Raw genomic sequence first — 20,562 nt, 5'->3', positions numbered from 1 at the left:
TTCTCAGACCCAAGCCAGTTCAGGAGAATATATACTGATTCCAGCAGGGGAAGCATACAACAAATTTAAACCTCCTTTCCTCCTCCTCCTGCATCTCTGTGCCACGTGAAGCACAGTCAGGAGAAAACTAAACCCACAGAATCTTACTGAAAACAGATCTAACTACGTAGCTCCACCTCTGTTCAGCTGTTTCATGGGAGAATAAACCTGTCATTGCTTTTTTGTATCTCCCTCCGTAAGTAATTCAGCAGTATACGAGGGCTTGAATTCTACATCACAGATAAAAGTGGAAATAAAACTGTATCAACTGAAAAGTTTGTTTAATCATGGCCTAAGGGATCGTCGATGGATCACTGAATAGAAACTATAAGCACAAACTAAATTATTTCTTGTATCAAGCAAAAGCTGTGTCTGCCTGCCAGATGATGCAAAATAACTCTATGGCAAAGAGTCCTGCAGATAGGCAGGACAGTGACAGGCAGAAGGCTGGTAGCTACCAAAACCCACTGCACTTCTGTGTAGATCTCTTGGCATTTAATGTTTATCCTTTGGCATGGAGGAAATGTGTCACAAGAAGCATTAGGCCACCTCATATGGACAGGAAAGGATTCCTCTGGTGCAGGATGTGAGGCAGACATGGGCATCACATCCCCTACTGACTAATTTTCATGGGTAAAAGTGGTGAAGACATTCCCCATCAGACACTCACACCTACAGAACACAGTGCACAGGCTTTCTAGTGCCAATGTGACCTGCACACTGCATAAATGCAGCATCTCCTGTCCAGCTCATTACCTTTTTAGTTGTTTGCTGAATCTCGAGAACATCCAAAATCCCTAACATCAAAATTTCCTTCTGGGCACGTTTCCCCTGTGAAATTTATATCCTTTCTTTTCAGGGAAAAAGGGTACATAGACATTTGATGGGACAATGAAGTAGTTCAGTAAGTCTTTCTAACTGGAAAGCAACCGTGGGCCACTTTTTAAAGATGATCACCCTTCTTGTGGGAGTTCCTGGTTATATCAAAACAAATGTGAGATAAACCGAATCGGGCACACTTTAACAGTGTCTAGCTAACATTATCACTTATTTCTTCTGCAGAAGCAATGATGAAGGAGATTCCTACTGTAGCACCATGGCTTGAATTTTCACATAAAAATCACACCTCATCTTTTTGAATGCCCCTCCACAACAGCTCTGAGTTAGGTGTAGAATTCAGCCTCAGGACAGACTTTTAATAAACATTAATTGAAGGAGAGAAGTATATTCCCTACTCGAAGAGAGCTGAAACTTCACTTTTAGTTTGTGTATGGTCATATTGTGTATTTGTACAAGTGTTGCTGTAGAATTACAACATATGGAAACTTGGGCAACAGATCATGCAAACAGACATAATCCTAGTAATGAAGTATGTAAACAAAGAGAAAGCAAATTCCACTGCAACAAAACTGTACTCAACAGACAGACCTGTTGCAGTGTATTTCTGTGCCAGCTATGAAATCAACATGATAGCATAGCTGAATATACAAATGAGGTTCAATAAAATTCAGAACCTGGTCAAGATGGGCCAAATAGTAATTATATATTAATATTCAAAATTAGCAGCCATTTCTTAACCTCAGAAAATTCTCAGCCACTGAGAACAATCTGTGATACAGAGGGATATGGATTTGATCGATGAACTACTCGATGGATAAGGAATTGGCTGGATGGCCATACCCAAAGCGTTCCAGTCAATGTCTCACTGTCCAAATGGAAACTAGTAATGAGTGGCATCCCTCAAGGGTCCGTGCTGGGATCAATACTGCTCAGTGTCTTCATCAATGCCATAGACAGTGGGGCTGAGTGCCCCTTCAGCAAGTCTGCAGGTGACACCAAGCTGAGCAGTGCCATTGATTCACTTGCGGGAAGGGATGCTATCCAGAGGGACCTTGACAGGCTTGAGGAGTGGCCCATGCAAACCCCATGAAGTTCAACAAGGCCAAGTATAAGGCCCTGCACCTGGGTTGGGGCAACCCCCAGCATCAATACAGGCTGGGGATAAAGGGACTGAGAGTAACCCTGCAAAGAAGGACCTGGGGATACTGGTGAATAAAAAATTGGACATGAACCCACAATGTGCACCTGCAGCCCAGAAAGCCAACTATATCCTAGGCTAGATAAAGAGAAGCATGGCCAGCAGGCTGAAGGAGGTGATTCTCCTCCTCTACTCCACTCTCATCAAGACCTCACCTGGAGTATTGCACCCAGCTCTGGGGTCCCTAGTAGAAGAAATACACAGACCTGTTGGAGCAAGTCCAGAGAAGGGCCACAAAAATTATCAGAGAGGGCTGAAGCTCCTCTCCTATGAAGACAAGCTGAGAGAGCTGGGGTTGTTCAGCCTGAAGAGAAGGCCCTGGGGAGACTTTACTGCAGCCTTTCAATATCTAAAGGGGACTTCTAAGACAGATGGAGAGAGACTTTTACCAGGGCCTCCAGTGACAGGACAAGGGGCAATCGTTTTAACCAGAAAGAGGGCAGATGTAGGTTGGACATAAGAAGACGCTTTTTAGAATGAGGGTGATAAGGCACTGCAACAGGTTGCCCAGAGAAGCTATGGATGCTCCCTCCAAGGAACTGTTCAAAGTCAGATGGAACGGGGCTTTGAGCAAGCTGGTCTAATGGAAGGTGCCCCTGCCCATGGCAGGGGGGCCAGACTGGGTGATCTCTGAAGGCCCCTTCCAACCCAAACCATTCTATGAGTCTATGACATTAAATATGAATGCAATTGTGGAATAAGTTGGTAAGATCAGAGAATAAAGCAATTACAATAGAGTACCTCATTACAGTTGCTAATTCAAAATTAATTAATTCAATTAATGTTGGTTGAAAACTAAAAATACATCATCACTGAAGATAACAGCAAAGTCAATTTGGAGTACTACCTATGTAATCAGTTTGATTTGAATCTGACCAGGGAATAGATTAAGGTACTCACCTCCAGAGTAAGTCTGGAGCTGAACAACCCATCTCATGCTTGTTTGTGATGCTTACTGAAGTTGCCACAGAGCAGGTACATCCTCCCGTACTGCTTATTGTTCTTTGGTTATGGGTGCTTGCAGACATGTTGTTGACACAAGGCTGTTATTAGCAGCTACTGATGATGGGCAGCAGAAGCAGCTGGGATAGGGGACTTAGTATTTCATAATTTTTACAGTTCTCTCATCTTCTTGGGAAAATTTTAAGGTTTGTTGTTTGGCAATTCACCTCCATAAAATGCTGGGAGAGCAAAAGAGGTTGAAAAGCAGAGCCATGACTCCAGTTAAGTATAAAAATTCCATGGTGCATATCAACTCCTATTTGATGTGGACTCCTGCAGCATGCCCCTCTCAACAGATTAACTGTGGTCTAATTATCTAATGCCTTCATGACTTGAGATAATCTCTGTCACTCTAGACTCCCATCCATGCCCTTGCAGGGCTGTGTTTCTTGTAGCCTTCAGGTAGCTCAGTGGGTAACAGTGACCATAGGAGCACTAATGGGAACCTTGCAGATTTCCCGTGCACATCATGCAGCCTCCTCAGCAGCATGTCAGTAGAGTCACTGGTAAAATGTACAGACCCACTCTGCAGGTACAGCCTGCAAGCATCTCTCTCCAAAAGATTTTACAGGCTGCCACCTTCTATCAGGCTAAAGCAATGCATTATTATGAGGCCCCTTCAGACTGTCACCCTTCCCTCTCAGAGAATTTCCTGCCATATAACAGAGGTCATACACATGCTATACAAACTAGGATGGTACAATCACCAAATTAGAAAAGTCCTCAAGAGGGAAGTTTAGCTAGTGCAGATATCCAGCAGGCAACAATTCCATTTCACACCAAGTTTCAAAGTTTTAAGGTTGTTGTTTTTCCTCTTTCCCCAGAATCATTTGAGTATTTTCAAACCGTGGACTTACATTGAAACTCCTGTTGCACTGGGCTTCAGCTGGAGCTCTTCCTTTCTCTCTCACTTTATGAGTAGGAAACAGAGATACCTAAGCTGACAAGTGGGTGCCACATGCAATATTGCAGTAAGTGGCTAGTTATTCTCTTAAAAATAGTAGACTAACTTGCAGGTTGACTAAAGGCATAGCAATAAAATCCCCTTCTAGATGCATCACTAACAAAAACCACAGAATGGTCTATCAAAAAGAAACAGCACAAAAGCTAAATGGCTCTGGAAAGGCTAACAGGAGAAGATCTAACTGACCCAGCACGGGAAAAGATTATTGGAGCCCTCTGCAAGTAAGGGGTGATTGATCATGTAACTATTTTTGGCTTCAACATCCACCAGCTGTGAAGTCGATTCCAAATTCATGAGTGCTTCTTCATAAAAAAACAAACAGTGATTACAGCTTTGTGCTTTTTACCTCCACGTGGTAAAGGTACAAACTACACATACCACTCATCTTTTTTCCATATATGACAACTTCACTGTGCAAAATTCTCTCTTCTTTTTCAAACAAACTACAGTTACTGCCCTAATAACTCTCCAGTTTGACACTTAATTTAAAATAAACACTAGTGGCTATATTTAGAGAACAATCTGGTATTGGTATAAATCCTCTCATGTTTCCACTTAAGCACAGAAGAATATTCTTGGCCAGGAAAGAAATCCCTCTGGAAAAGGTCTTGTAAGAACTAAAATGCAAAGCAATGACTATATAGGAATTAGTAAAGATTCATGTGTTTGAACTCCTCCTGCTTTTTACTAAACTTACACAAAGCAACAGCTTAGGTTAACATTGCCTATCTATATGTATGCATATTTAAAATGTTACAAGTCACCCTACTTGAAATGCTATAAGCTTGAAATGAGGTATTCACATAGCTACATAAGTTTTCAAGGATATAGACAAAGATGCTAATAAGTGGTTTGCTGACAGTATGTACTGTGAAGCCAAATATGCAACTGCAGATGCAGATACTAAGCAAACTAGTATACTGACACAGACTTGTGAACAGACTTTATTCCACTTACTGACAGATTTTATCGTTGTTTGGGCCCTGGACATTATAATGTCTCCAAGGCATATCTCTAAGGGAAAAAGAAATCCTATTTTCTTAAACATCTTGTTGCTATATTGGGTACACTAAAAATCAAGGTACCAGGACGCTTGTATTCGTAGTTTTCATTTGTGTATGTGCATGTATGCCAGTACTCAAGACAGCCTTTATTTCCCTTTATGAGAACTTAGGAATTCAAACAATCACAAATTAGTTTACACTTAGAAAAACCATAAACAATGATCTTCTGATTACTGGGAAGGCTCCAAATTTGTTCACAGCTATGGGAGTACACTGCTGCTTAAGCTATGGCTCAAAGCCTGAGCAGTACTAAAAGCTCCTCATTTTCTTGCTGCTGGTATTGAGCATATTTTCTACTGAACTCTAAAGGATGGCACCAAACCATAGGGCTCCATAATGGAAAACTACACACTGCGGAGTAGAGTATCCCTGCTCTGCTACAGAATCTCACAGTTGTTCTGCCATAATCATACAGGACAAAGTCAGCTATCACCTGACACTTGGGTACTCAGATCATGATTTTCCTGGGATGAAAAAGATCTCAGTAAGATTGTGAAACATGGTGTGACACATGAAAATGTGTCTTCAAGTCTCTGGTCTTCTGGTTCCAGCTCCTACTTAAAGTTTGTAAATTTTTGTGACTGCTTGCCACAAGCGTGTACAAGTTTAAGGCAGGGAATAAACTTATCTGTACACCAGACACGTGGCACATGGGGGAAAGAGAGAAGGGATTTGCTAAGAGCTGACAACAATAATAAATACTGATAATAAACTGCAGGTCAGCCTGGGGATACATGGCTTGGGAGAATTAAGGCCTTTATTTCCCAAACAGATGCAAGGCTGACAGTGCAGACATCTAAGTCTGTTTCATCACTTGTCTGAATGTATTCTGATGAGCTGAGAGCAACTCAGAGTCCATATCCATTCATTTGTCTGCCTCCCTGCTGACTCCACTGAACAATGATGCCAGTTACTGTCAGCTCTGTCGTATGGCCTTAAGTGAACTCAGCTCACTTTGGCTAAACAGCTGTAAAATGGTACTTTCAGTTAAGGACGTTCATTTCCCGAATGATCTGCTAAGAGTGACTAGATGAAGCAGAACTATTTTGCTAAAGCTTCCTTAGGATAAAAATCATGTGTAAAACAGCACACACCAAAGACAAGAAGTCTTCAAGTGGCAATTACTAAAAAAGTAGGAAATGATGAACAGACCCTTTTGCAAAATCCATCAGAGTGCACTACACCTTAGCTTATCTGTTTCCCATGAAATCTTGCAGCCATGAGCATCAGAAAACCTTAGCTAGAAAATCAAGCCCCAAAAATACCAGCAAGGAACAAGTCTTCCGTATCCTGTCAACAGTGATTAAAATGTCATTCATCTAACGGGGGACCTGCAACAAACTCTCATTTCTTCTCCTGAATGAGGCTACAGAGATTTCATATACACATACATATAAATGGACTCAGACATATACTCATACATTTGACTATTCTGTTTAATTCTTGCCTTTAAGAGTAGCAAATATTCTCATGTTCTTCATTATGGGTGGAGATGTCTCTGAAAGACCACTGTAGTAGGGCTTAACTTTTAATCAAAAACATGAAGATACCACAGAATTACAGAACAGTTGAGGCTGGAAGGGTCCAGCACCCCTGTTCAGGCAGAGCCACCTACAGCCAGTTGCCCAGGACCATGTCCAGATGGTTTTTGAGTATCTCTAAGGATGGAGATGCCACCAGCTCCCAGCAACCCTCACAATGAAAATATGTTTCCTGATGTTCAGTGGGAACCACCTATGTTTCTGTTTGTGCCTGTTGCCCTGATCTTCTCACTGAGCACCGCTGAAAGGAGCATGTCTCCATCCTCTTTGGACCCTTCCTTCAGGTATTTTTATTTATTTATAGAAGATCCCCCTTAAGCCTTCTTTTCTCCAAGCTGAACTGTCCCTGCTCTTGCAGACTTTCCTCATAGGAGAGATGCTCCAGCCTCTTCATCATCTTCAAGACTCTTCATTGGGGTCTCTCCAGTATCTTGCACTGGGGAGGCCAGAACTATACACAGAACTCCAGACAGGGTTTCACCAGTGCTGAACAGAGAGGAAGTATCACCTCTCCGGACCTGCTGGCAACACTCCTCCTAACGCAGCCCAGGGAACATTGCTGGCTCATGTTCAACTTAGTATCCATCAGAACCACTAGGTCCTTTTCTGCCAAGATGCTTTCTAAGCAGCCCCCAACATATGTTCTGGCACAGGGCTGTTTCTCGGCAGGTGCAGGACTTCATACTTCTCCTTGTTGAACTTCATGAGGTTCCTGTCAGCCCATTTCTCCAGCCCACTGATGTACCTCTGGAGGCCAGCATGACCCTCCCATGCATCAGTCACATCTCTCAGTTTTGCATGATCTTCAAACTTGCTGATGGCATACTCTACACAATCATCCAGATAATGAGGATGTTGAACAGGATCAGACCCAGTATTGACCCCTTGGGTACACCACTAGTGACTAGCCTCCAACCATACTTCGTTCCAGTGATCACCACCCGTTGGGCTCAGCCCGACCATTAAGTCAGTTTTCACCTCTGCTCATCCAGACCATACTTCAAACACCTTCTTTACGAGGATCTTACTGGTATAGAAAGTCAAACAAACAAACAAAACCAACCCTGTCAACAAACAGAACTTCCAGGTATGTGAAATGTAAACAGGTGCTAAAAGTGTTGAAAAACTTCCAAATTAAGACTGGAAGCCCTCTTCCCTTGTTCTTCAGCTTCTCATTGCATGTAATGTCACAGCCTCAGCAGCTAAGCTTCCAGTTAGTTCTCCAGCAAGAGAAGCCTAGACTTCATATTTCTAAACTGGTCTCAGCTAAGGTGCCATTACACACCAAAAAAGGCAAAAGAGACAAATTACTTTTTTGCTCCTTTGAAAACAGTTTTAAAGTATGCTTTTGGGCATTTTTACTGTCCACCTGCAGCACACATGCAGTGAGAGAGCAGCCATGTCACAGGACACTTCTATTTCAATATCACACACATCTTGGCTGCAACTCATGTTGCCTTCCCCATCAGCAACATGAGTTGCCCTGCCTTCCCAACCCAACTATACCTCAAAGAATATAATCTTGCAAATAACAATAGTAATAAAACAAATAATAATAAATCACTGTTGCCTCAGAAAGATTTTTAAATACAGAACACATCAGTTAAGCTCATTAGTTCTAACCTCCTTTACAAGAGGGGACATGCCACTTTAAAGGAAAATTAAACAGATTTTCTTATTGTGTTTTTCTGATTTTATTTTCCTCCATTCATATTTTCTAGATTAAATCCTTAACACCCAACACGGTGTTTATGTCTTCGCTTCCCAGTGTGTATATGAACTTAAGCAAACCAAGAGATTTCTGAACACAGAAAGCATATCAGAGGCAATTAAAAAAATCCAGATGCTATGCAAAATTTTCTGGCTGAGGTGTTATTATATCCAGTCATTGCAATAAAGCTGTGCCATCCAAGACCTGCAACATCCACAATAGGAAATAGAGTCACGGAAAAGTCAGAGTTAGAGATAAAACTCCCCAAGAAAGACAGCATTATTGATTTCCAAAGAAAATAGCCCATAAAACAAATTATGACTCTGCAAAAAATAGAAGAAAGAAAAAATAAAGGCAGAATTCATGGATTTTAACTCTGAAAGGCTCAGGTGCATTACCCTGAGGGCAGGACTCCTGACTCCTGAGGGACTTAGCGGTATGGCCCCATAGCTGCATGGACGCGGGAAAGTATTGCTCACTCAATCCTTTCCACATTGTTTCTTGGAAATAACTTCTCCCTATCTCATGCAATGAAGAACCTGTGTTCCCCTGCTATAGCTCCTGGACTTATGGCTCCCTTCCATGCTGCTATTCTCAACCTGTGCCCAAAAGAACTGTTGACTCCTGCAACATAATGGAAACATTATGTTTCACAATGAAAACAAGTTTCCTGATGTTCAGTGGGAACCACCTATGTTTCTGGTTGTTTTTCAGAAGACATTTCAGATGTGTTTCTGCTAGTAAAAAACTAAAGTCAGAAGTGACTTTTCCTTTACAGTTACCTATATGTATATAAGGCTAGTCTCAGTTCTCATAGCCAGGCACCAACCTCGTCATCTAACGCTCGAGTGAAGACACAGCCATTAAAATGACATTTACATCCTTTCTGTATTTCACAGTTTCCTGTTCCAGAGAGAGTACTTATCCCACCTGCTAACAACAGCCTTCTTCGAAGGGCTTCTCAAGTCATGTTGTGATAGTTACCGACAAGCAAAAGAATTATGTTCCAGGCTGGAAGAAACACGGTTCAGGAAATGTAAAACAGGCCTATGAGATGAGACACCTTTTCACTAAAAGATCTACAAAGGAATCAGGGAGTGACACTGGACAATTTAGGGTACCCAACCATACATCAGCTGGGGATTTCTTCTGCAAGTAGAAAGTGTTTTGTGGAGCACTTAGAGCTTTATTATTCAAGCTTAAGAAAAGTGTTTACATTGTTAATTGAAACTTTGTTCCTGGATACAGTGCATTATAACATGATCTTTAACACTATTATCAGAAAACAGGGAAATCTTCTGCTAATTCAGAGACCAGGCAGGATTGTCTGGCTTTCTTACCCTCCAAGCATGACATTTGCCACATACGGATCTGCGTTGAAGCTGAATGCAACAGCATTTTCCTGGACATCACAGCCACACAGAAGCCTGCTTCGACCTTTGTTCAACCATGACTGCTAGACAAGGCAACAGTCTTAGAGTATTGACTGCTAATGATGTAAAACAAAAAAACCCAACCAAACAAACAACAACAAAAGGAAAAAAAAGAGAATCTGAAGACAGAGAATTACTTCCTTTGATAACCTTGCATCTCACTATGGTTTTGTAGCTATTCCCACATTTTTAATATGAAACACATTTTGTGGCCCAGCAAATTTTAAGGAACTCATCAAGTCACAACAGAGCTTCTTTAAGTATTTTAATGGTTTTCTGACTGAAAACTGTGAAGACTCTGTTTCCTAAAAGACTTTGACTGATATTTCAAATGGAAATATACAGTGATTCATGGATATTTTCATACCAGGGCTTGCCAGGTTTTCAGAATAGAGCAAAGTGTTTGTAACATGTAGCTCATACTTTATCAAAGAATACATCTATTTAAAACAACGTTCAAAGCACACCAACACAATTACTCAGACTACTAGAGTTATCTAATATACTGAACTTGAGCCATGTTTGCCAAAAGAAAATGCATTGGAGGAATAGCCATATAGTGTAGGAGAAACACTGTTAATAAAAGAGCATTTTTGAAGTGGCAGGCACTTTACTGTTATCTAAAATCGTAGGAATCTTTGGCTTGATTATCATATGAAGAAGGACTATAATAATCATACTTGAATCTTTGGCTTCCTAGAACCATAGGGAAGGACGGGGCAAAAAAATACTTACTCTTTTAAATGGGAGTAATAAAATATGTTAAAATGATATAAAGGCTTCTGAGCAATCAAAGCACTGTATAAAGTTAGATGGATGACTATGCTGGCCTTTTTTCTGGCCTGCTGTGGCATTACTGCCACAAAGGAATAGTAAGACAGTAAAAACTGCAAGACCAAAGGGAAATAATTCTTTTTTTAAAAAATGTTTATTTTCTTGTAACAGTAGAAGGTTTGACCCCGTTTGGTAAGTTTCATCAGTCAACTAATTATAGCATTGCCTGTACTGCTCTTGCATACAGTGGCTGTGGGTGAAGAATCTCCAAAGGCAATACAATGGGAAAACTACAAAAAAAAAAAAAAAAAAAAAAAAGGTAACAAAGACAACTAGTTGTAACTGAGTTTGAATTATTTCTTCAATAAGCTTTCAAAGATTTACACTTGATAACATCCTACATGGTAAGACTATTAGGGCATTTTCAGGCTGATTCTGTCACAACTCTGAACAGTCTGTACCATACACAAGGTGAACAAGTCTCTTTTACTAGCAGAAACACATCTGAAACGTCTGTGGTCACCCTTCAGTACAAATGCAAGCTTATTTTTCCTCACTACTGATCTTGACCCACATTAGATCTTGACCAAAATTCATACTGAAAATTGACAGTGCTGAAAATACCTCCCTTCCCTTCAAAAAAATGCACTGCCAAATCATTGGCTCTTCTCTTCATTTTCAAGATGATTATACATGTAGTGTAATAAGCACAATGACCACAAACTACTGCCTGTCAGCAGCTTTACCAATACAAAAACTCACACCATGCTCACACCCTGAAACTCCTAAAAAGAAACTTTAGCTTGATTCATTTAAGTCTTCCATTTTTTCAGATAACTGAAAATATTTCTAGCTGTTTTCAGCAAGTGATTTTGCATGTTTGTACTTGTATTTTAGCAAACTTCAACAATATTTGCAAGGTTGGTACCCATCCTGTTTATAACCAAAGCTGAAAATATCTTATTTAACTTCCTATTAATGGAGAAGATACCAGTACAAAGCTAGACTGATTTCTTAATCCTGGGCCCTGTCCATCTTCATCAGAGCCAGCCACAGAAGCTGTGACTTCAGGTGGGAAGCCGCACCTCACCCTCCAGCATCTGACTGAGACATGCCCAGATCCCTACAGCCTTCCCAGAAAATTCTGGGTATAGTCATCCCGCATACCTGTGCAAGCTGCAGCGGTGTGACTGTAGCTGTGCAACCAACGCATGCAGTTGGCATTACAAATTATAAAGCTAGCCCTGGGTATGTCCAAATAAGCTGAAGCCTCATACTGAGTGGCTGCTAGATAGATGCATAGCTAGTTTTTCACATAAACGTGTGGCATTTTGAAACATGAAGCTGCAATACAATTTTTAGTAAGTGTGGTTTACAGTGCTGTATCTATATGATATACAGAATCACACAAGTTGCCTCATCCTACCTATGAGTAACAAACCTTGTTAGCTGGAGGTAATCAACTTTTTGCTGGGGTTACATGCAAGTTATTTGTTTGACTGAGGTGATTTGGCCTCCATCACCACTCCCCAACACTCTTTTGCCCTCCTACAGCTTTTTAATTGTTTTTCAAATTCTAGTGGTAAATTACCTATTTTCAGTTGTTATCATGCAAAACAAAGTCCAGCTGATTGTCAGGAGTTGCAGGTATACTCAGTAAATATGAATTTCACAACAGCTGTCCTCCCTCTCTGTGGCCAGCCTCCACAGCTCGGTGTAAAATGCACTAAAATAACTTGTTGACTCTAAGCACTGAATCACTAACAGCTGTATGTGGAAATATACTTCTGAGAATTATACTGTCCTGTGGAGGAGAGGAATGCTTTGAAACTCATCTCTCATGCAGTGACTCACCGATAACAATTTAGGATTCGTTTGTTCTGCTGCAAATGAAAAGCCAAGACTTATCACCAGTGTTATGCACAAGCAGCTGCTGCTAAAGCCCTCCATGAACATGAAGTGCTCTTGGCCGTCTTTCTTTGCACAAGACCTACTACTGAAGATGAGCAAATGCTAACAACTGTAATTTGGGCATAGTTTAATAAAAATGCTGTCACGCAGAAGCCTAGGATGGAAGTTACACATGGGCAAGCAAAATGACAGATTTCCTAATAGTATCAGCAAGGCAAGGGAGAGCCTGGAGCAAGGCTGAACGCTACTCACACACGGTACTGTTAAGCTGCTGGTGACAATAAAGCAAGAACATATCAAGAAGAAATGAGTTGCTAACACAAGAATAGTGTCTGAGTAGTCCAAGTGAAGTACAGGAGAAATGGCACCAGAGGTGAAGAGGAAGTAAAAACACAAGAGTCTTAAGTGTACCAGAAGTATGTGAGCGTCAGCTTCCCCCTGCCCCAGCCCCCTTGGGAGTGACTAGGAAGGGCAGTTGTCTCTCCAAATGCAATCATTTTGGCCAGGAAGAAACATTTCAATTACCAGGTCAAGGCAGTGTGCCAGTGACTGTATACCAGTTCTGATGGCTTCTCCCCTCCATCAAATGGCATTTGGTGCAGAGATACTCATGCTACGGGTTTGGGAGACCCAAGCTAATAATATGCTCCAGTGGCAGGGTGGATTTGTCAGCTGAAAATCTTGCCAGCAAGCAAACACTGTGCTATGCCAGCCTGGTTCTGCTGCATCTAGGTACAAGCTGTTGCAAGTCTCCCTGAATTACCCTCTACTTTGCCTCCAATTACACAGTCATCACAAACATGTGAGATCACTTGTCTCACCTTAGGGTTGTACAAAGCCAGCAACATTAAACCTTTTTTACATTTTCAAATTAATTACTTCCCGAGGTATAGGAAACTATTGCAGATAGATAGGAACAAAATTGAGACTACAGATGTGCCAATCTATCTGCCAGTAGGTTTGTAACCGAGCATGACACAGCAGACCTCAGACAGGAACTGTGCTTGCTGTAAAACAAAATCTAGGATCACCAGTCATTACCTGTTTCATTGCCCTGCATATTACAACCAAATGATGTGGTATTCAAGATGAGAGAGTTCAGGTCAAAAGAGGTCCATTTTAAGTCACACGGCACAGCTGGAAATACAAGCTTTTTAAATGGTATGCAGGCAATGTTTGTATTTGAGATTCCTTATGCTGCTACTCTCACTTATCTGATGGCCTGGGATGGCTATCCTGTCTCTTGAAATTACTTTCCATCTTAAAACCATTTTAGAGTGTAGCTATATAATAACTATGGCCCAAAAGAAGAACTTCAGTTTCCAGACACTGTTGGTAGTGCTGTTGCTTGCTTACCTGCTTACCATAAACTGTTACCTGAAGGATGCCCATTTTGAGTGTATCACAGAATCTTGGACTAAAGCAGCAAAAAGTTGGCACCTTTCAAGGGGAAGAAAATCAGGCTATTTTAACATATATAGTAGTTCATTATACCACTCTTCTGAATGAAATTATTTCTTTTTAAGGATGAGTCCCCTTTGGAATACTGCAAAAAGAGAAAACTCAAAAACTCTGAAGTGCATGCTATTAAAATATATCCTTGGAGACATGAGATTTGAAGTAAAACACACTTCCAGAATTTTTGAAGGAAAGCAACACACAAAAATGTGCCTTTAAAGCTGCCAATGATCATATGAGAGCCAGATGCATATGGCTGTATCAACTACCAGTTACAGCTTCAGCAGTTCAGTGCCACATTGCTCATTATAGAAGATCAACAAGGCAAGTTGCTTCACAACACTCCACAGAAGAGCAAAGTGATAAGGAGACAACTGTACAAAACCTGTTGCCACTACTACTAAAAAAGCTCCAAGTCCAATGCAATTGGAAGCACGTGGGCACATTTAACAACCATCATGTGCTTTTTGGAGCACATTGTTAATATAAGCAAACCCTCTTCCCTACAGCTTGCAAAGGTAATAGACAAATTTCTTAATGCTTAAATTCTAACGCTTAAATCCAGGCAAGCAGATGCAACACAGTGAACTTCATTAGGGCAGATCTGAGCTGACAGCCCAAATGCACATTATTTGTAGCTCTATTAAACTCCCCCTGTTAACATTAAGGAAGACTGAGAACAAAACATAACAACAGACACAGGCACACAAAATGCTGTATGGACACTCTTGGCAAAAACAGAAACATTGTCCGGAGTCACAGAAAAAATATGCCATAGTTATTGTGTTTAATGAAACTTAACCTATAATGATGCTATGAGCAGGCTGTTCTTAACCTGCCACGTTATGGCAGGCTCTGTGCTGGACAGGGCTGGGATGAAAGCAAAAAATGCCAAAATCCAGCCTTGCAGAACGGCTGCAACTGACACAAGGCTGCATTTCCTACCGCTATTTCAAGTGGGTCTACATGGTTTTATTTATTACTCTAACCAGAATTACTGCCTATTACATACAGCATCTTCCTTTGTTTGAAAGTTTGGTTTACACTTACAAAGCATGTGTCCTCTGAAATAAATGCACAATTTGGTTAAAAAAACAATCTCAAGATTATTTGATCAAATCCTATCATGGAAAGTTTGACAGCATATATTAGAATGAACCAGGTCTTTCTCTTGCAAGACATATACTGCTGACACAGAAGTAAATTCTTGTGGAAACAGGCCACTATGCACCTGCAAACTTTATGCCCCAGTTATGCTTTAGAACTGGACATAAACTCATGCTAAATATACCTGTGGGTACGCAACATGGTATTTGAGCTTCTCAACTATCTCTAAATACCACTGTAGTGATGGATATAGATCTGGTTTCTAAATTTCTCATCCATTAGTTGAGTCCAAGGAGTTCGACCTTTACCTTATATTCTGTAAGTGGATTTTAAAAAATACATTATCTGTTCAGAGGCATCATGAATGCAAGAATATTTATGGATGCATGCCTGCACCTCTGAAGTTAAAATGGACCATTAACACCTTGGTTTATGTGTACTAGCAAATCATTCAAAGCTTGCAGATCTTATCACTGGTCCATTGATGACACACAAATTCACCTGCTACTCATCAGATTTCAGCACCAGGATGCCTTTTTCCTAAGCAACAACATTACTGTGTTTCTTGTGTAGCTGGTATCCTACAAACACTCACTTCATAAAGCACATCATATTTGCATGGGATTTCCCAGCTTACACTGAAAAGAGAACTGTCATGCTGCCAGAAACCTGCTGCCTCAGGCATGAAGCTATCTTTACCCAGCCTGGGCCATGACCTCAGCCTGGGTGTGCTTCTCAGCCATAGGTAACCTCGCAAGAAATTTGTATCCTCAGCTGTTTCTATATTTGACACTTTTCTTTGCATGGTGGCTGCCTGCTAAAAATCATTACAATTCTAAAATGCAAATACCAAGTTAGCAGATGACTGACTCAAAAGGCTGAGAGTTAAAAAGAGCACATTGATATTTGTACTTGAAGGTCCTATTCCTGAATTCAGAGCCGTGTGAGAGAGCTTGAGGCTTACAGAGGGTTTCAGTGAAGCCGAAGTCTATGGGAGCACAGATCTACTGGACAGATATTATGGTAAAACGTCTGATTTGTTTCTTGCGTAGCTGGTATCCTACAAACACCCACCTTGTTAGGGCCTGATTTGCCTGTCTTGAGTAAAGCAGGGAAGAGTGAAACAGCTATCCATTTTACCACTGACTATTTGGTTTTGATTTTCCTTTTGCACTTGACTAAAATGGGCCCTAAAATGCCAGTCAATTACAGGTACCAGAACTTGAGCTATAAAAAATGAAAATCTTTTAAATTATAAAATTTGTAAGTTTAAACACAAGAAATCCTCTTATCCCAGAACTACCAGAATATTAAAAATGTCAGATACATTTAAAAAAGCAGTTGAACCTTAGAAACCTATTCATTTAAGCTGTAAACAAAAGCAAAAAGTAACCTCACACTTCCTTTCTGTGCCTGACTCTTTAGCAGATATTGGCTTCCTTGGCAATCGGGCAAAAAACTTTCAAGTATGGAGTGGAATTTTTTATGAGCAGGATTTTAGTTATATTTACATCATCTTGACAGTTTGGCACAAGATCGCACCATTGAGAGATTTATAAGATGAAAGAACTTGCACTGCAAGTCAGATAATCCCTGTAAGAGATTGGCCGTATATCACTCTACAAATAATATTTCAAAATAATAGAACAATTTTGAAGCAATGAAAGGAGAAGTGAACAATTCAAAGCTAAGCTGCCACTCCCATCCTTAACTTCCTCTGTTGTCCCAGTAAATTACCACATACACGTACACTGATCTGCAAATACCAGGGCTCGGTGCTGCCAAAAGGAACATGGCTTTACTAGTTAAAAAAAAAAAAAAAAAAAAAAGAGCATCTAAGGAAGACTAGTTTTGCACACCCGCTACATAGATTTGGATGAGCTATTTTCAGCTAGATTTAGTTATGACTGTATGAATGAATTTCTGAAGAGGCTATTACCTTGTGTGCCAAGTATTTGCACAGAATGACTTACTATGAATAAATTACAGAAATAATGGAAATGCTGACACAACTATGCCTATTAAGACAGCTGGTACACCACATATCCTCCCAGAGCATAACAGTTCAGTTACGTATCACTGAAAAACAAGATCTACAATGACAGAAGCTGTACAACCACTGGTATGCTTATGGTCACATAGAAAAATCAAACCACATACAATAACCAAAATAGTGTTCTGTAGGAGAAAAAAAAAAAAAAAGCACGCTGCTGCTGATTCAAATCTCTGATCCAATTTCCATTTCCTGAAGCACCATATCATGGATGTGCACAACATGATGCACATCCATTTCTGCAGGTATTACTCCCAGCATATCACAGTCCCTCGGAGCTGAGTCAATACTACTACCCTGTGGCTCCCTGTTAATGGCAAGGAGGAAGTGCTGATTCCAAGACAGGCAGCTTAAGAGGGCATGATTTTAAGAGGTATAGCTGGGAAAGCATAGATGGTTACTAAAGTTCCACTAGTATCTTCAAAAATACAGGAAAATCTATGTATGTTTTAAGTAAAAAGAGAAAAATGAACTATTTTAATCATGACATCCTCACAGCCTTTTCCGAGTTAGCACTCTTCATACACTCTCAAACCCTAATAATTCATCTAAAAATTAACAATTAGGGTGACTTTGCATATGTGAGCACCGCTTACAAATCAGATAAAAACAAAACGTACAAAAAAAAAAAGCTTCATTATCAACCGAGTAACAAGTGGAATGACAAAACTGGACCAGCCAGTTTTGAATGGAGCACTGATGAGGGGTAATGAGGGGTGTCTCTCTTTGTATCTGTACTCGCCCCTTCATTATTCTTAGTACCTGGTTTAGAGCTTAAAAACTTTGAAAACACATAGTCCCTTTTACTGCATGAGCACAGCTTTCACTCCATGAATGATGCTGCGGACAAAACATAACCCAAACTAAATCATTTTACTGCCCAGTTACAACCATGTTGTATTTATTTTTGGTTAGTCTTTGGTTTGTTCATATTGGTTCTGTTAAAAATGGGAGTCTACATTAAAAACTTATCAAGGAAGGGCTACAGCTGCATGGAAACTTCACAGTGACTGCATTTTGTTCTCTCAGTGGCAGTGAGTCAAGTCTAATACAACTTACTGAAACAGTAATGCTAATCTTCCTACTGAACTATAAGTACCATAAAATGGAGAAAAGTCTTAACTGGACACTTTGTAAAGGTACTCTTCATGAAGATTGTCTCCTGCCCTGAAAATGCACACACTTCTACAGTTAAAGCTGAAGTATGTTTATAGAAAAAACAATAATGCAGCTTAACAGGAATTTGACCGATGTGTTTTTTTCTAGGAAGAAGTTACCTACAGCAGATTTGATATCAGACACCTTTTCCCAACGGAAACTTGAAGAAACGGGAAGGCGGTTCCTGGGACATCCCGCAGGAACCTGCGGCGCTACCTGTGCCTGGGAAGGCACGGACGCCTCCTCGCGTCGCCTGCAGACGGGGCTCGGGGCGCTGACAGCAGCCACCGAAGCTGCACACCGAGGGGGTCCGACGGCGGCTCCTTCCCCGGGACAGCGGCGCAGCGCAGCACTGGGGCGGCCGCGGCACCCCGGGACGCCGCTCCGCGCAGCGCTGCGCGACACCACCGCGGCCGCGGGCTGCAGGGGCGCCCGGCGCGGGGGGCGGCGGCGCCCGGGGGCAGCAGCAGTGCCGGGGGTGGGCTGCGCGGCCGGCTGGAGCTGTTCGCCCGGGGGCCGGCAGCGCTCTTACCTTCCCCGTGCAGCACCCAGGGCAGCTGCGCGTAGTCCCACTCGTAGCCGCAGGCGCTGTCCTCAAAGGCGCACGACCCGGGGGAGAGCAAGGCCGCCCCGACGAGCCGCAGAGCTGCAAGGACAAAGCGAGCCCCGGTCACGGCGTGGCCGGCCCGGGGACCGCGGGCTGGGGGCCGCCGCCGACCCCGGAGCGGCGCCCACCTCGCTCCCCGGGGGGCGGCGCGGCGCGTCCCCCGCCGCCGCTTACCGTGCGCGGCGAGGAGGCAGAGCCGCAGCATCTTCCGCGCCGGGGGAGCCGTGGCCAGCGGCGGCGGGGCGGGCGGGCGGCCGGGAGCGCGGGGGCGCGGCCGCGCCGAACCCGGGGCTTCGGCGGCGGCGGGGCTGAGCGCGGCCCCTCGGCACCCCGGCGGGCGCAGGGAGGCAAGCCGTGGCGGCGGGGGGGGCAGGGCAGGGGCGGGGGGGCAGGGCAGGGGCGGGGAGGGCCCCAGGGCACCCCGGGTGGGCGGTGCGTCCCACCCCCGACGCCGAGCGGGGTCGGCCCCGGTCTGTCGCCCGAGGCGGGGGAGGCCGGGGCTGGGGAGTCCTGGGGGTGGGGGTGCCGCCGCCCCTCCGGGCCACCTGCTGAGTGCATCGCACGCACCCCGCACACCCCCTGTAGAACTCTGCGTGCTTAGGTTTAGGTGGGTTTTCCCGAGTTTCAGCTCGTGCCCGCTGCCTTGCTCCCATCTCTGGGTACCACTGGAAGAGCCTGGCTCTGCCTGATGTAGTCCCCCATCAGATATTGATGCACATTACTAAGATGCACACTCCCACCCATCTGCCGAGGACAAAGCAGCTCCCACCCCACCAGGGCTCCTCTGCCACCACTACCTGCCCTGCCAACCTTCTCTGCTGCAAAAACCGCCATACTGGAGGGCCACCGCAAGGTACTCTGCCACTTTTAGGTCAGAAAGATGCTGGAGTTCCTGGGGTGGTCCAAGAACTGTAGTTCACAGGATTACATGATAACTCAGGAAGAGACCGCAGGAGGTCTCCAGCCCAAGCCCTGCCCAAAGCACAGCCTGCCCTGAGCTCAGGCCAGGCTGACCAGGGCCTTACCCACCTGGGGCCTGACAACCTCCAAGGCTGGGGATGGCACAGCCTGTCTGGGCCCCCACTCCACTTCTGGGCTGTCCTTGCTGGGAGAACTTTTCTTCCTTATGGATGCTCTGAATTTTAGCTGTTTGAGGTGTTTCAGCTGTGCTGCTGGCTCTCACCCCCCCACCATGCACCACTGAAGAGCCTGGCTGCATGTCCTGCACGCCCTCCTACCTATACCAGGGCTGGGTGCCCCCAAAGCTGTCCCTCTTCCCAGCTGAACCAACCCTGGTCCCACAGCCTCTCCTCACAGGACAAGGGCTCCAGCCCCACCATCTCTGTGTCCTCCCCTCTCCTCCCACCAGTTTGACAGTGTCATTCCTGTGCTGGGGACCCAAACTGGAGGCGATTCCCAGACAGGGGCTGACATGTACCAAGCAGGGTGCAGTCTCTGTGCTCCCATGGCTCTCAGGGCCATGTCCTGCTCACACCACCAAGGGCATCGCTGACCCTTGCTGCTGCCCAAGCACATGGTTGGCCCCAGTGCAGTTCACTGCTTGCCCATGCGCAGGGCCATGCCCCAGAGCTGTTGCCTGGCACTGCCAGTCCCAGCCTGTGTCTCTACAGAGCCCTGCCTTCCAGCTGCTGCGCTCAGCATTTGCCCGTGTTGAATTTCCTGGGTTCCTTGTTGAGCCCTG

The 20,562-nt window shown here is 43.4% G+C and overlaps 1 protein-coding gene across 1 annotated transcript in view; it reads right to left on the bottom strand.

The window, feature by feature from the left end:
• MAMDC2 (MAM domain containing 2) overlaps nt 1-19,127 on the bottom strand; it is a 63,071-nt gene extending 43,944 nt beyond the window's left edge. Inside the window, exons 1-2 of the mRNA XM_037373046.1 lie at nt 19,035-19,127; nt 18,786-18,899 (exon numbers count right to left, since the gene is read on the bottom strand). Of these exons, the coding sequence (XP_037228943.1) occupies nt 18,786-18,899; nt 19,035-19,065 (145 nt within the window). The 5' untranslated portion in view covers nt 19,066-19,127. The remainder of the gene's footprint in view (nt 1-18,785; nt 18,900-19,034) is intronic.
• Between the last annotated feature and the right edge of the window lie 1,435 nt (nt 19,128-20,562).

This window comes from Falco rusticolus, chromosome Z, assembly GCF_015220075.1.
Source record: "Falco rusticolus isolate bFalRus1 chromosome Z, bFalRus1.pri, whole genome shotgun sequence".
In the NCBI taxonomy this organism is placed as follows: Eukaryota; Metazoa; Chordata; class Aves; order Falconiformes; family Falconidae; genus Falco; species Falco rusticolus.
The sequence above is the reverse complement of the archived record's forward strand: the minus strand, read 5'-3'. Positions and strand labels throughout refer to the sequence as shown.